The sequence below is a fragment of the Geotrypetes seraphini genome, chromosome 3 (genome assembly GCF_902459505.1).
Source record: "Geotrypetes seraphini chromosome 3, aGeoSer1.1, whole genome shotgun sequence".
Lineage (NCBI taxonomy): Eukaryota > Metazoa > Chordata > Amphibia > Gymnophiona > Dermophiidae > Geotrypetes > Geotrypetes seraphini.
This window is the reverse complement of record NC_047086.1, coordinates 126,501,235-126,518,024: the sequence shown is the minus strand read 5'-3', so window position 1 is coordinate 126,518,024 and position 16,790 is coordinate 126,501,235. Positions and strand designations below refer to the sequence as shown.

Sequence of the window (16,790 nt, the reverse complement as noted above, 5' to 3'; positions counted from 1 at the left end):
CATGCTATTACTCGACGCCAAGCGAAACAGGTAGTTGAAACACCTGTGGTGCAGTGAGGTAATGATATCCCTTCCTTTGATCTTGTAACCGCTCAGAAGACAGATCTTATCCTAGGAAAGTTCTATAACTTCATACAGAATCCACAGGATCATCCATTGTCTGAAGACGATCAGAAGGATGAAGAACTGAGGATACTCTACACCTCCAGAGAGAAATTCTCGATTCACCAGGACCTGCTCACTCGGACGAGTAAGCATGGTATTGTGCAGTAGGTTGTACCCCGTGCATATCGATGAATCATGTTGCAACATGCCCATGATGAACCTTGTGCTGGACATAGAGGTGAAGAAGTTACCTATGAAACACTGAAGCAAGTGGCCTACTGGCCTCATATGCGGCAAGATGTGCAGTTATATACGAGAGGTTGCTTGACTTGTTGTCAATTTCAACCCTCTACACCACTTCACCGAGCACCCTTGAGAAAGAAGGGTTTGGTCATGCCCTGGTCCGACATCCAGATTGATTGGATTGGTCCAGTGGTCTGTTCCTCCCGAGGTAATAAGTATATGTTGACTGTCACTTGTTTGTTTACCAAGTGGATTGAGTGCTTGCCTGCACCCAATTGTACGGCAGAGACTACCACTACCTTGTTACTGAATCATGTGTTCAGTAGGTGGGGTTTGCCCATGAGAGTGGACTCAGACCAAGAATCACATTTCACTGCGGATGTGATGCGACACATGTGGAAGATGCTCGGAGTGAAAAGTAAATTGCACATAGCTTACCACCCTCAATCATCGGGACAAGTGGAAAGAGCGAATCGTACCATCATCACGATCCTGAAGAAGTACGTGTCTACCTCTGGTAAGGATTGGGACATGAAGTTACCTTTGGTACTGATGGCTATTCGTGCCACGCCTACAGGGGTGACGCCTTTTGAAATGATGACAGGTAGAGAAATGACATTACCAATTCATTTGTTGTATAGAACTAATGATGTAAATCTTTCTAGTACTACTACTGCTCATGAGTATGTCACCCATTTACGTAAACATTTACAGGGTGCATTTTCCTTTGCCCAGAAAAATCTGGAAACTGCTGCTAAAGGTAGAAAAGCCTATTATGATCATAGGACTACCACAAAGGAATACCAAATTGGCGACAAGGTATTCTATTACAATTTTGGCAAAACCAAGACCAAAGAAAGTAAATTTTTGCCAAGTTGGCATGGTCCATTCCCTATAGTGGAAAAAGCTTCACCTGTGGCCTATGAAATTCGCATCAAATCAAATTCTCCAGGTGCAGATGTCCTTAAATGGGTCCACATTAATCAACTGAGACCATGTCATCCCAGTAAATTTGCCCAGGATGAAACCATTGTTGTGAGGAAGACATTAACCTAGCAACCGCCTAGGCTGTTCTCTCTCTTTTCTGTTTTTCAGATGGCGAAACGAGTTCTGCCGATGCTGTTCCTGGTTGTCCTGCTGATTGGCGTTGGTACCAAAGTAATCGATCCTGGTCCGCAGTCCCGTGTTGTCCTTCAAGATTCTCCTGGTTTCTTGTTCTTCTCATTCCAGATCATCTTCTTTCGATGTTTCTCTTTTCCATTTGGACTCTACTCCTACTGAAACTGAATTGGAAATCTTGGATGTTTTCCGTGGACATTCCATCAACTTTACCCTTGAAATGGAATATTTGTTGACAAAGCCTTCACACACCATTGAACTGAAAGTTGATAATGATAAGCTTCATGTTGAGGACTTTCATGTTGGCTCCTCCAATGTACATGAAGTTGTTGATACCCGCAGTATTGATCTTTTTATCACTGTTGTTATTCCAATTTTTGCCATCCTGTGGGTTCTCTTATTTGGGTTCTCTGTTTTTACACTTTATGAATCCATTCGGATTCGACGTCTTATTCGTCAGAAACCATCACATACGGACTTAAGAATGCATGATTACATTGCGGCTATGAAAGAGTGATTTTGCCAGCCGTATTTTTGATTATGATCTATCTGTCTTAACTTTTGCTTTTGGCATACCTTTTGTGCCTTGCTAAGTAGTTATGATTTTTGATTTTATCATATATTGCCATTATTCAGTGATTTTATTATCATTTATTTGGCTGGGTTCACATATTTTGCCCTTGCCTTTATGATTATTATACAATGATTATTGATATCTTTGATTTATTGCTGATTTATATGGTATTGCTTATGTTTATGCATTTTTATATCACCTTGGGTCTTGGCGATCCTTTCCTACTTAGTTAGGTTGAAGGTGAAATAGACTCCATTGAAGTTATTTCCCCTTCAAGAGGGGGAACTGTAGGGATATTTCTGTATTCACACCTGTGGGTTAGGCCTCTCTGATGTCATCAAAGCCTGAACCATTCTCAAGATATCTTTCTGCTGAGCACAAGAAACTTTCCAGCATGAATTTAGCATGAAGAAAGAAGTACACAGCTTTGCTGTTTCTGCCTGATGCATTATGGGTATGTACCAGAATGTTATACTATTCAAGGACATTCATCTGTGCTTTCATAATGGGACTGTGTGAATCTTGAAGAAATTATCCTGTTCTTATCTGTCTAACGGCCCTGGGTCTTCCAGCCTATATGATACTTTTCTACAGAAAGGCTATTCATCCAAGTCTGTTTCTGGATTGGTCCAAGAGGTCATCTGATGAAATACAAGAAAGACAGCTAATTAATTAATTAGTTAGTCTGTGATAAGGTCCGGGGAAGCTCAGATCTGCTCACAGATGTTCTAAATGTAAACTTTTTCTTTCAATAATTAGACCTGTAAGATACCTCGTGTGACTCTCTGCCTAAGAGAGAGAAATTCAGACATTTAAAACGGATCTGAACTCAGCACGGAACGGGACTTGTTTGCGGATGATTTATAGCCTCATCAAGGATTGTCAACACGTGTACCTTTAACAACCAGATTCCTGACGTCTACCAAAGCTACCAAGAAGTTTTCCCTTCCACCTAATTTCGTCTGAGTGACTGACCCTAAGGTGAGAATATGGGATTTACACTCTTAATAGCGGGGTTAGATAAGGATCACTTGTGATAAAGGATAAGGGTTGAAAAGCTCCATTGGTGATAATATAATCATTGGCTAATCAGGGATTATTATTATAAGGAATTATTTAGTGTGTATTTAACAAGTAGAATCACTCAATTGTCTAACCGTTAGATTGTGATAATTATGTACTGAGTTTCATTTGTGTAATCAGATATTTTGTGAACAATACTTAGATTCTGCAGCTGGCTTGTGAATTATATTTTTCTATTTTCATAATAAAGATATTTCTCATTAGCCTGGGTTTTGTGTCGTATAATTAGACCATGATATTTGGACTTGAATAAGAGGTTATGGTTTTCCCTAGACAACTTAACAGAGACGTAACGTGTTTATAATACTGCTAAGTGAACCATAAATCCTTCTACAGTCCTCAGCATAAAGGCCAGGATCAGGTAGATCAGGAACAACAACTGACTGAGACAAGGATATGCCCAGAGAAGCAACACCACTGGGAGACGCAGTGGATGCGGAGTGGGACTGTGCAGAGGAAGAACGCCTGCTTTGAAATTAATATATATATATTTTTTTTACAACTGTTTCAGAAACTCCGAGAAAGTCTCCAGCTCCTGAGGTCATAGTCACCCTCTGATGACTTAACTATGCATTTCAGAGGCTGTGAATAACTGCAGCTGTGCACATAGAACTACAAGACGTGAAGGCTTATATAAAGAAGGCTACCCCACCAGGCTAGCCGAGCATTTTGTCACCTGCTTGACCAGAGGAGAGGCTAAGATTTGCGCTGCTGCTCCTCCAAGATGCACCATGCGGCACAAAAACAATCTTGAAGCTCCTAAATTGCACAATCCTGGCAATTTATATTAGGAGAGCCTATGAACTCCATCCCAACAAGATTTCAGGCAAAAATTGCAGTTTTGGAGAAGTAGGGAGCTTTTGAAAAAAAGATAGCTAAAAATCCAAGATGGCCATTGCTGTGAAATTTGTGCCAAAATCGCAATATTTTCCACACTTAGCAAAGTTTAAAAAATGGCAATTTTAGGATTTTTCAGGTGGGGGAAACAGGGGGACATGCAGAAACCTTGAAAACCCCTTTTTTCAGACCTCCCTTGATCCATCTCACAGGCTGCAACAGTCTATACTCACTGTGACCTGTTTATGAATCACTGTGATCTGTTTGTGAATCACTGCCTCATGCTGGGAATGCCTCTGAAAAGCTGATTTTCAGGCTGCCGGTCAGACCGATGTACGTGTACCTGGACAGGTGGAGGCGAGAAGATGCCAAGCCTCCTAAGGGCTCCTAAAAGCCTACGCTTGACCCCTGCTTAACAATAGGTGAGACAACTTCAAGGATGGCCCTGAGTTCCAATGAAACTAAGCAGGTTGGCTAAAAGGTACCCAATGGGATTGGCCTATCACCTACAGGCAGAAGTCTGTGTGTTCTCAATACAGGCAAAGCGAAAGAAACATTCTGAGCACAATAATCCCAAAGAAAAAAGGACTAAAAACACTGAATAAAATAATAAAATGTGGAGAGCAGAACAAACACACTCCTGCAGGCATGCATACAGAAGGGAAAAACTGTAGGTGGAGCTAAGGAGAAGAGGCACAGAGAAATATTCAAACTGGATTCCTTCCACAGATGGCATTCTAGACAAGTAATTATACCTACTTGTAATTATACCTACTAGTAATTATACCTACTTGTCTAGAATGTCTCACCTATTGCACTGGAAATACAGATTTCATAAATTAATAGAAGAACTGAAACAGAAGTACCTTACTGATCAGTGAAAGAGCATGGTTTAAAACAATGCTCTAGAGGCCTGAAAAGTGAATAACTGGACAAGTGAAGGCCTTACCTGGTCAAACATCAACTAATATTGGTGCCACTGAATATTGCCTCTAGTTAGTACCAGGGCAGTCCAGGGGCAGAGTTGGCACTTAACTGGTTAGTAGTGATAAAAGTAAGTGCCTAAAGGTAGGGCAACAAAAAGGTTCTCCTAACTTTATCACTAAACTAATCGGGCACTGCTCTGAATATTGGTCAATGCCTGGTTAATTTCCAGGTGACTGCACATATCTGGATATTCACTTCCGGAGTCTGGACATGGTCCAGAATTGAATATTCAGGCTTAATTCAGTCCATGGTTTAAAAACCACTGATTAATATAGAATTAATATTGGGCCCTAGGCACTCTAAGCCTGGGAAATTACTTGAAATGACATGCAACAAAAAAATTCTATAAAACTAGAAATCTTGTCTAACTGATTGTGAGTACTGTGACATACTCTAATTTATTGAATTACCAGGGCTAGTGAACTATAATCTTACAGCATACCATTCAGCAAAGATCTGAGAGAATTCAAGTGAGCTGTTGGCAACGGGAGAGATGAAGTAGAATGGAACAGTGGAGAGCCCAGCAGAGTCAATATACTGATAGAGACACTCCAGAAGGTCATAAATCACTCCAGATGGATAGCATGGAACAAGTACATTTCCTCCGTTCCGCACAGTCATGGCTGTTATAAAGGAAAAGAAGTTAAACAATACTATGAGAAGAATACCTTTACAAAGCAGTCAACACATAGTAAGAAGTACAAACAGATGTAAAATTTAAAAAATAAGAAAGAACACGAGATGGAAACAGGAAAAGGATGTCCAATGAAGCAAGCCAAACAGTAGCCCACACTCAGAAAGGTCTTAGGGTTGGTAAGTGCCAGCATCTTAACCCTATATTTTACAACTTCACTAATGATTAAGGGAGCAGCAGAAGGAAGGAGGTCCTTAAAAAGAAGGATGATTCAAACAGTGGACAAAAAGTAGAGACTGAAAATAAGCCTATTTTAATTTTCAATGGCAAAGCTCCCAATGCAACTTATGCAGAATAAAAGGTAGTTTGTTATGGAAACATGTGATTTTTACTAAGATTTATTAATAATTTCCTTTACACTTGCTATTAGAGCTGTAATGAACAGCATATTTTATTCTTTGTCCAAATACAAATAATGGGCATCAAGCTTTAACATCCTCTGTTCTGTGAATACATTATGAATGTAGAATTGTAACCCACCTAGATGTTAGGCAGGTAAGAAATTTTAAAATAATAAAAGAAGCAATGTGAAATCAGAGATCAAAATGTTTATTTTAGTAGGATTCAGCACAGTAAAGCACTGGATTATTCATATTCAAACTCACTATTCAGTCAAAAATGAATAATGTATTCAGGGAACTATTTGGGGTGAATTGAATCAAATACAAATATTTGGTCCAGCCCTAGTTGCTATTACAAAATTACTGTCCTATCTGAAATGCATGTTCTGTAATGTCAAAAGGACTCATAAAACAAAATACTATATATTAATACCTTCTGTTGCTGGCTCCCACTATAATGTACTAGTTTACAATCTAGAAAAATGGGGAGACCCAATAATCCACAGTGAAAACAATCCACCGATGAAAACAAAAACAAAAACTGTGTATACAGATGATCTGGAGATAATTTATTAAACATTGACATATAAAACCATGAAAATTCAAGTAAAAAAGTACAATGATAAAAAATACTGTGATAAAAATCCAACCGGACCCTACACGGTCTGTGTTTCGGCGAACTTGCCTTCCTCAGGGGTCCAATGGTTTGCAACCTCACATATAAAGAATTGGACTGAAAACAGTCTATTGTCTTTAAACATGTGAGCAAAGAACACCGCAGACAAGCTGAAGTAGCAAAAAAATGCTAAGAAGGCGAAACACGGACCGTGTAGGGTCCGGTTGGATTTTTATCACAGTATTTTTTATCAATGTACTAGTTTACAATCTGACATTCATACCTAAAAATAGGAAATTCAAATTGCAGGATAGCTGGATTTCTATTGGAAAACCACCTCATAGTGCTGCTGGACCAAGGATGTCATGTGTATTGGCTGGAGCAGGTAGTGATGCAGAAGACATTATATAAAAATTAAAGAGCAATTTTTTTTTTTTAGTGATCACAGCTTATGGGTGTTCCCTAGAATTCTAACCGTCTTCCTTCAACAAATGGAAATCATTTAGATGAAAAAGATATTTTGAGGCCCTTTTATGAAGTTGCATTAGGGATTGGGTCTTGTATTCTGCCTTTTTGTAGCTTTACAATCATACTCAAAGCGATTTACATATAGGTACTTCAAGCATTTTCCCTATCTGTCCTAGTGGACTCACAATCTATCTAATGTACTTGGGGCAGTGAAGGATTAGGTGACTTGAGATTTGCATGCCTATCATCTCCATTATATGCAAATCTCTCTCGCACATATTCATTAAGGCTATCTCAAAACCCCAACTGGCAGGTGGTCCTCCAGGACAGGGTTGGGAACCACTGTTCTAGGGAGAGAAATCAAATGTATTGGTTAAGTCAGTCATCAGGTAATCAGGGAGGGAATCGGATGCCTGCGAGAGGCATTTCTTTCCTCTTTCCATGCGAGTCGCTGAGTAATTACTTTGGACTGACACTTCTATAAATCAATGCTGTTCCTTCTGGTGTCTCTTTTTTACCACTATATCCAGTTTTTGGCATCCAGCTTTTTATCAGTTGGGATGGGGATGTTATTAAGTGCTCATAACTTCTTTGTTTTCCACAATTCACTTAGGCGCTAAGCAAGTTACATCCTAAAGTTATAGAATACTGCTTAGCGCCCAACTGGCACTGCATGTGTAACTATAAACAGTTTCACTTATAAGAGCTAGTATTCTCTGATTTAAGTGTGCAACTGGTGCTTACATTTAGGTGTTAAAGTTATAGAGTTTAGCAGCAGTTAGTTTAGCAGCAATTAGCAAGACACAAAGGGAGAGAATTCTGTGAAAAGCAGGTTCCTTTACTGGTTTATATGTCTCAATGAAGGTAGAAGAAAGATTTGAGGATTTATGTTGGATATGGAATATTTTTTCATTATTCACATCTTCTAAATTCAAAATCAAGGCAAGTTACATTCAGATAATGCAAGATTAGGTTCTTACCTGGATAATCTTCTTTCTGTTAATACATACAGGAGTCTGTACATTAGATCAGTGTTTCTCAACACACGGTACGCGTACCCTTAGGGGTACATGGACCTCTTGTTGGTGGTATGTGGCCTGGTTGCTGCAGCGCAGAGAATATTCCATGCCCGCCTGTTGAAGCTGCAACCACTGCCAGGGATCCCTCCCTGCAGCTTGCCCCACCTGCTGAAACCACTGCCAGAGATCCCTGTGTCCTCCCTCCCTGCCCGCCCGCCCATCCATCCATCAAAGCCGCTAGCGATCCCTCCTTGCTTCCCGCCCCACCCGCTGCCAGGGTTCCCTGCTCCTTCCTCCCTCTCGAAGCCAACCCACAGGGCTTCCCTCCGACACCAGAGCTGACGTCAGAGGAAAGCCTTCCAGGTCAGCGGAGGGGGGAGGGGGCGTCCCAATTATCTCCTCACACATTCTGTCTTCAGCAGCTTGTTGGGGGGGGGATGTGTAGCAATTCACACACTGCATGTAGCTGATCCAGAAACCTTCTCTCCTAACAAGCCGCTGAAGGCAGAAGGAACAGCGCGGTTCAAAAAAGTAAGAGGACAAAGGGAGAAAGGAGGTGGGGGTAGAGAAAAGGAGCGCATTGGGACATTGGAGGGGTAAGATTCTTGGACAACAGCTGGAAGGCAGGGAGGGGGGTACAAAATCAACACAGAAGGAAGGAGGAACATGAACATGGAACACAGAAGGGAGGAAGGAAGGGGGCACTAATTTAGGACAGGAGGGAGGGAATAGAAAGGGAGAATTGGGCATCAGTGTGTGAATAAGAGGGAAAGGAAGAAAGAGGAAAATTGGACATAGAGAGAGGAGTGAGGTAGACATGCATGGGGAATAGGAGGATGAGAGGGAGAAATGTTGGATATGATGGTAGGGAGGGCAGATTGAAGGGGATAACAGGGGGAGGAATGTTGGACAAACTGATGGAGAGATGTGGCATGGTACTGCAGAGGGGTGATAGAAGGAGAAATGGGTATGGGGCTGGTGGGCAGTGGTGAAATATTCTGCACATGATCCAGGGGATGAGAGGAAGAAATGGTGGATGTTGACAGTAGAGGGGGTGGGAGAGATGCCTGGATCTCTCAAGACAGATGAACAGAGAGAGAGAGAGAGAGATAATTTGTTGCCAATAGGGGTGGCGAGAGGAAGAAAAGTTGGACTCACTGGAGGGACAGAGAGAGATGTTGGTTGGGGAAGAGAATGAGGTCCGGAGGAGAAGAAGCATGCTGGAGGCAGAAAGTGTTGGACTCATGGAGAGAGAGAGAGTGAGAGATGGATGGGGAAGGCAGAAAGGAGAAAAAGGAGAAATGTCACACTCAGGGGAAGTGGGAGAGGGCAGAGAGTAAAAATTTGAACTCATAGAGGGAGAGAGAGAGATGTTGGTTGGAGGAGGAGAGGAAGCATGCAGGAGGCTGAAAGAAATATGCTGGACTGATGGAAAGGAGGGCTAAATGTTGGATGTGGTAGTAGAGGAAGTGGGAGAGATGCAACCTGGATTTTTTTTTCTCTCTCTCTCTTTCCCCACTCTCTTTGCAGCAAGGGAAAGAATGAGAAGTCAGCGAGAGAAAGAGAGAGACATGTTGCCAATGGGGGTGGAGGAGAGAGGCAGAAAAGTTGGACTCCTAGCGAGACAGAGATGGAGATGTTGGTTGAGGAAGGGAAGGAGGTCCAGAGGAGAGGAAGCGTGCAGGAGGCAGAAAAAAAGAAATATTGGATACACAATCAGAAGGAAGGGCAACCAGAGTCTCATGAAATCACCAGACAACAAAAGTAGGAAAAATGATTTTATTTTCAATTTAGCGATCAAAATGTGTCAGTTTTGAGAATTTATATCTGCTGTCTATATTTTGCACTATATTTGTCTATTTTTCTATAGTTGTTACTGAGGTGACATTGAATATTTTAAAGTCATCTGCCTTGAACTCTAGGAAAACCCCCCCAAATATAAATGATAATTAACATTTTCTCTACATACAGTGTGCTTTGTGTTTTTTTAATTTTGTGGTTACCATTATGTATTAATAAGATTATATTGTGTGCATATGAAAAATGGATGGAAAAAATTGCATTACAATTAGTACTATTATTATGGGGGTGGAGTCAGGGGCAGAGCTTGGGCGGGGGTACTCGGTTGGTATTTGTTAGGCTTAGGGGGTACTTGGCTTGAAGAAGTTGATAAACACTGCATTAGATGATCAACCTGTGCTCCCGAACTGCTTATAGAAGGATGTCAATCACATCTTTCAGCTCCTTCTCCTTCATTAGTGGAGTATATCGCCCTCTTCAGTTTGTACTAAAGCAATAAATTTTCACTATAACAGAAGAAAAGAGAAGGAGGGGCATGGGGAACTTCCCCGGAGATAACATACATTTCTGTTCTACTCTGTAACTCATGAAAAAGAACAATAATTTGCATGAACTTGCAACATAAGTGCATCAATGAACCAACCTGCTGTGTGCAACTAGCACTAACACATAAGGAGCTCTAACGCTCAACAAACTTAGTACTTTATTAGTAATTATTCATACATGTTCATCCAACTGAAAGGAGAAGAACTCCAGTTCTAGAGTATAGAGTTGACCAAGGCAGAAAGCAGGCAAATTATAAAACAATTACAGACAGTACAGAACACAGCACTCAGACTTATCTACTCGCTAGGAAAATACGATCACATCACTAATGCCTATCTCGACTCACACTGGCTACCGATACAAGCAAGAACTCAATTCAAACTATACTGTTTATTATTCAAAGCACTAAACGGAACAGCACCTCTCTACCTAAACAGCCGCCTAACCCGAAACCTCTCAACTAGAGTAAGGAGAACCCAGACTCCATTCACCTACCCCTCACTCAAAGGCACAAAACGCAAAAAGCTATATGACAACCTACTTGCTACACAGGCCGCGAAAACTGACCCCACCATATCCAAGCTGCTGACCACAACTACGGACTACAAAGCGTTTCGAAAAGATATAAAAACCATACTATTCAAAAAACACATCCCAATATTATAATCTACCATCATCTTCTCTCCCTTCATAACCTACTGCAACTCACAACCAACTGCAACTTCGTCCCCATAGGCAACATCTAATCTAGCTGCATCGGGCGTAAAGCCAATTCATATCTAGAAACACAGTCTCCCCAAATACCGAAAAAATCAGATATAGCAACCTAGGAACAGACGATTTTTTGGTAACATAAGATTATGCGTTGTAATATTATGTAAAGTAACATAAGGTTATGCGTTGTAATATAACATAAGGTTATGCTTTGTAATATCATGTAATGTAAGTTATGCAATGTACTGGAATAATAAGGTAAAATAACATAAAATAACTCTACGTAAAGTCTTGTAAAGTTATGTAAGATAAATTATGTAAGATAAATTATGTAAACTTAATGCAAGTTATGCAAGCACGGTAAGGATAATGTAAAGTAACACAAAGTAACTCCATGTAAAGTTATGTAAAGTTATGTACGTAAAGTTATGTAAAGTTATGTACGAAAAGTTAAGTAAAGTTAGGTTTGCAAAGTTTGTAAAGTTATACAAATAATTGTATTGTCATCGCCTGGAAATGTCCAGCCATCTTCTAATGTAATCCGCTTAGAACCGCAAGGCACAAGCGGAATAGAAATCACTAATGTAATGTAATGTAATAAAACCCACAGGGCAGGCCGTACAGATTCCTGTGTTTATTAACAGAAAGATTACCTAGGTACATAAACACAGGAGTCTGTACATCAGATGACATACCAAATCAATGTCAGTCATCTAGGGTGGGACAGATGAGCCTGCCTGAAAAACTAAGGACTCAAAAGCAGTGCCCTTTTGAGCCACCATTTCCAATCTGTAGAACCTTGTAAAGGTATGGAGAGTAGACCAAGTAGCTGCAACACAAATCTCTTCGGGTGGAAACACAGAGAAATTTCTCTTCCATCCAGGGCTGAACCAACACATTCAACCCTGTGCTTCCCAGTTCGTCTCTTCGACTGTAGAAACGATTCGACTTTGTGTTTTTGGCCGAAGCCATTAAATCCATCTCCAGTCTTCTACATATTAGTCCCCTATTTCTTTTACCTCATCAGCCCCTTCTTATATTACATTACATTAGTGATTTCTATTCCGCTTGTGCCTTGCGGTTCTAAGCGGATTACAAATTAGAAGATATCTGGACATTACCGAGAGAATTATATAACAAAGATTCATGTACATTACATGATACAGTTGAGAGTTACAAATTAGAGGATATCTGAATTTGTCCGATGGAATAACATAGTAAAGATTGAAGTACTTACAGGATACCCCATCAACCACCTTCTTACTCCTTTTTTTGTACTATGTGTCTGATATAATTAGATTGTAAACTCTTATGAGCAGGGACTGTCTCTTTTGTGTTTAATGTACATCACTGTATGCACCTGGTAGCATTATAGAAATAATAAATAGTAGTAGTAATAGTTGTAGTAGTCTTCCCCAATGCTGGACAATGAGGTTGAATCCTCTTTGGGACAGTGACCACTTCTCTGGGTCTAGAGTCTGCCACCTGAAAAAGTCTGCCTGTTCACTGTACATTTTCCACTCCTGCTACGTGAGCTGCAAAGAGCGCCTGAAGAAGAGTTCCTACCCACTTGAACATCTGGGTGTCCAGACATAATGGAGCACTTCTGGTGCCTCCCTGTCTGTTCACATAAGCTACTGCAATGGTATTGTTGGAAAACACTCTGACTGCCTTTCTTTCCATGTACTTCTCCAACACCCTCAACGCTGGATGAATGGCTTATAGCTCCAGATGATTTTGGACCACTTTCTCTATGGGAAGATCCGTTGGTCCTGCACTGGATTACCATTGCAATGAGCCCCCCAGTCAAATAGGCTGGCATTGGTTGTTAGTCACTCATGAGATTTGGAGGGCATGCCTTTTGATAGGAGTCCCCCTGAAGCCACCAGCACAAGCTGTTCCTTGCTTTCCTTGTCCAGGGAAGCTACAGCTGGAGAGACTGTTGCTACGGGGACCACCTAGAGAGAAGGGAATCCTGGAGGGGGCACATATGTGCCCTTGCCCAAGGAACTACTTCCAGGGTGGCTGCCATTGAGCCCAGCACCAGGAAGTAATGGCAGGCCATGGGTCTCAGCATCACGTAGAGCTCTGCTTCCTGAGTTTCTGTTTGCATTGCTCAGGAAGAAAGAGGCTCCCTTCGACATGTCGAAGCAGACTCCCAAATACTCCAAACATTGGGTCAGCTCTAGATGACTCTTCTTGAAGCTGGCTATCAATCCCAGATCCTGTAGGAGATCCACAACTTGTCGTACTACCTGCTCATCCTCCAGTTTTGTTGGCGCTCTGATCAGCCAATTGTCCAGATATGGGTGTACTTGTAACTCCATCCTGTGGAGGTGAGCTGTGACACCTTGGTGAAGTGCATGGGGCTGTTGCCAGCTCGAAAGGTGGTAAATGGAAATGCTTCTGAAGGACATGAAATTTCAAATATTTTCTATGGTCCGGAAAGATGGGAATATGAATGCATGCCTCTCTCAGATCTAGGGAGGCTAAGAGTTCCCTTGAAGACACTACTGCAATTACTGACCTAACCATCTCTTTGTGGAAGTGCGGTATTCTTAGCACCGCATTCACAGACTTTTGGTACATGACTGGTCTCCAGTTCTATACTTTTCTTGGGCACAATGAAGTATATGGAGTATCTGCCAGAACCCAATTCTTCTTTGTGAACTGGTTCTATGGCTTGAATGTCCAATAGACTTTGCCCTGGCCTCTTTTTCCAGTCATTCAGCTGGTGAGTCGATAAACAGATCTGAAGGAAGGTGATAGAACTTAATCTTGAGTCTCTCTCAAAAAAGATCTAGGACCCAGTGGTCCAAGGAAACTTCTCCCACTCCCTACAGAAAGCCAACAGCCTCCCACCAATATGCAGTGGTGCAGCTCCTGGTCCGACTACCCACACAGATCAGGTCGCTAGACTCACTAATGACTTTCAGCAGAGCAGTAAAGACCTTCCTCTTCCGCCAATCGGGCCATTAAAAACTGCCTCCTCAATATACTTCTCCTAGTACTCTTCACTATGACCAGTCTGGTCTCTAGAATAAGCTCTGTTATTGTCTATGTAACCTATTTATTGCCATGACTAGTCTGTTTTCAAACGATTGTGAATGTCTACTTGTAACCTGTTCTGAGCTTCTGTGAGAACGGGATAAAAATAAAAAAAAATAAAAAAATAATTGTGACTTCTTGGAGGTTGTGCTGACACGAGACCCCAAGGATTGCTGGCAGCTGGAATTGCCAAATCTCTGTCTGGATCCCTGATAAGATCTCTGAGCACAGGAACCCACACAGTACTGGCCGGAACCTAGTGAGGAATGAAAATTTTCTCCGCTTCCTCCAGTGGTTCAGCAAGGTCTGCTATCTGGCACAGTTTTAAAGTAACGATCAGCCATGCTGGCCATAAGGTCATCTAAGTCTTTACCAAATAACATGTGCCCTTGGAAGGGCAGTCTGCTCAAAGTGGCTTTGGAGTCTGAATCGCCAGCCCATTGCGTAATTCAGAGCATCCTGCAGGCTGAAACAGCATACATTGAAACCTTGCTCATGATCCTGATGATGTCATATAGAGCAGTGGTTCCCAACCCTGTCCTGGAGGACCACCAGGCCAATCAGGTTTTCAGGATAGCCCTAATGAATATGCATGGAGCAGATTTGCTTGCCTGTCACCTCCATTATATGCAAATCTCTTTCATGCATATTCATTAGGGCTAGCCTGAAAACCCGATTGGCCTAGTGGTCCTCCAAGCAGGGTTGAGAGCCACTGATATAGAGCATCTGCCACATAATACACCCACTCCAGCAACAGCTGGAGGCAAATCTCCTCCTACTCAGCAGGATTCTGCTGTAACCTGGTGTGGCAGGCACTTGCCACAAATAAGACTGCCGCTGCAACTTTGATCCTCAAAGCCAACGCTTCAAATTGCCTCTTAAGATCCATGTTCATCTTGCAATCTTGTGCATCATTTAACATCACTCTTCCCTCATTAGGAAGGGAGGAATGCTTAGTCACTTGAGCGACTATAGAATTCACCATCAGCTGACTAAACAGCTGCTGAAACTCCAGAGCCATGGGTAAAGTTTGGACATAGTTTTTTGCTGCCTTCAGGGAGCCTTCCGGTGTCTCCTATTGTTCAGTGACCAGCAAGTTAATGTCCAGATGTACAGAAAAAAGGGTGATCTGAGCATCTGTGTCATTGACAACTGTGAACTTTGAAGTGGATGGCTGCTTGGGCTCCAACTTGAACTCCGAGTGCATCAATAATAACATGTGGGACTGTAATTGACTTGAAAAGCTGGCACACCGATAGATAGTCTCTCTGGTCGAATGCAACTATCATCTCTTGACTCCTGGTCCCTGACAGGGAGCCAAAATCATTCAGGAAAGCAGCTGAGCCTTGGGACAATAAAGGCATGGAGTCTGACTTCCAATTCTCCAAGTTCTGTTCTGTTTGATCACTTAGGTTGGAAGCTGACTTTTACCATGGCGGAGAGACTTCTGAAACAAGGATTTTTCCCTGGTCCAATGCTGGTGCACCTCCAGGCAATGCAGTGCATCCTGGACCCATCAAATAAGCTTTCTACAGAAGATTCACAAACTCTGGCGTAAAACACAGACTGGCTTCTCTTGGGCTCCACAGCATCTATACACTTGCATTTTATGCCTTTACTGTTTGTGGTCTCCAGAAGGGATTTTCTCGCCACCACTAAGAACCCCTGCGGTTCCCCAGTCCTAGAGGACTCAGAGGAGGCTCGGCCCAAGGATCCTGCTACTCTCTCGTGTGCCCCATGGCACATGGACACTCATCAGCTGACTAGCCAGAACAAAACTGCATTATATAGGTGCAGAACAGCCTGAGGAGTCCATCCCAAATGATTTTGAGTCAATTCAAGGGGTTTTGAGACAGATGGAGGTTTTAGGGGAAAAAAAATCATTTATTTATTTATTTATTCAATTTTTTAGCCCATTCTCCCAAAGGAGCCCAGAACGGGTTACAAAGTACATCCATAATAATCCAGACAGAGCAGAGATAACAGTTTACATAAATTACAATACAGACAAGACAATAATTTACAATATAGACATGACAATAAAACATATGCACTAAGTAGCATCTGGTGAGATTAGGTGGCGTAGGTGCGTTGACTGGGTGCATTTCAGGGTGAATGACTTTAAGGCGCTGGGTTAGTAAAGAGGAAGGTTTTCACGGCCTTCCTGAAGTCCAGAGTCCATCTAGTGATCTGACAGATGGAGGGATTGTGTGCCAAAGTTTGGGCATGAAATGTTAGTAGGAGCATTTGCGGGCAGTTTCAGTTTTGAGGGAGAGGCCAGAAGGTATGGTCAGTCTTTTTTCTCCTTGGGACCTCAGTGGTCGCTTTGGGAAGTAGATTTGTAGTTTAGTTTTCATGTAGTACGGAATCGTTTCATGGAAGGTTTTGAAAGCGAGGACCAGGGCCTTGAAGGTGCAGCGTTTTTGAATGGGCAGTCAGTGCATGGAAGCTAATGCAGGGGTAACATGGTTGTGGATGCCTAGGTTTTTCAGAAGGCATATTGCAGCGTTTTGCACCCACTAGTAGAGTGTTACAATAGTCTACGCAGGATAGTACAAAAGCGTAGAGTAGTTGGGCAAATTCAGGTTCTGAGAAG

General features: G+C 42.0%; 1 protein-coding gene across 3 annotated transcripts in view; it reads right to left on the bottom strand.

Moving 5' to 3' along the window:
• Nucleotides 1-16,790, bottom strand: part of INTS9 (integrator complex subunit 9) — a 256,971-nt gene that overhangs the window by 81,506 nt on the left and 158,675 nt on the right. For all 3 annotated transcript variants that reach the window (XM_033938099.1, XM_033938100.1, XM_033938101.1), the window contains one exon: nt 5,391-5,571. In XM_033938099.1, coding sequence (XP_033793990.1) covers nt 5,391-5,571 — 181 coding nt within the window. The remainder of the gene's footprint in view (nt 1-5,390; nt 5,572-16,790) is intronic.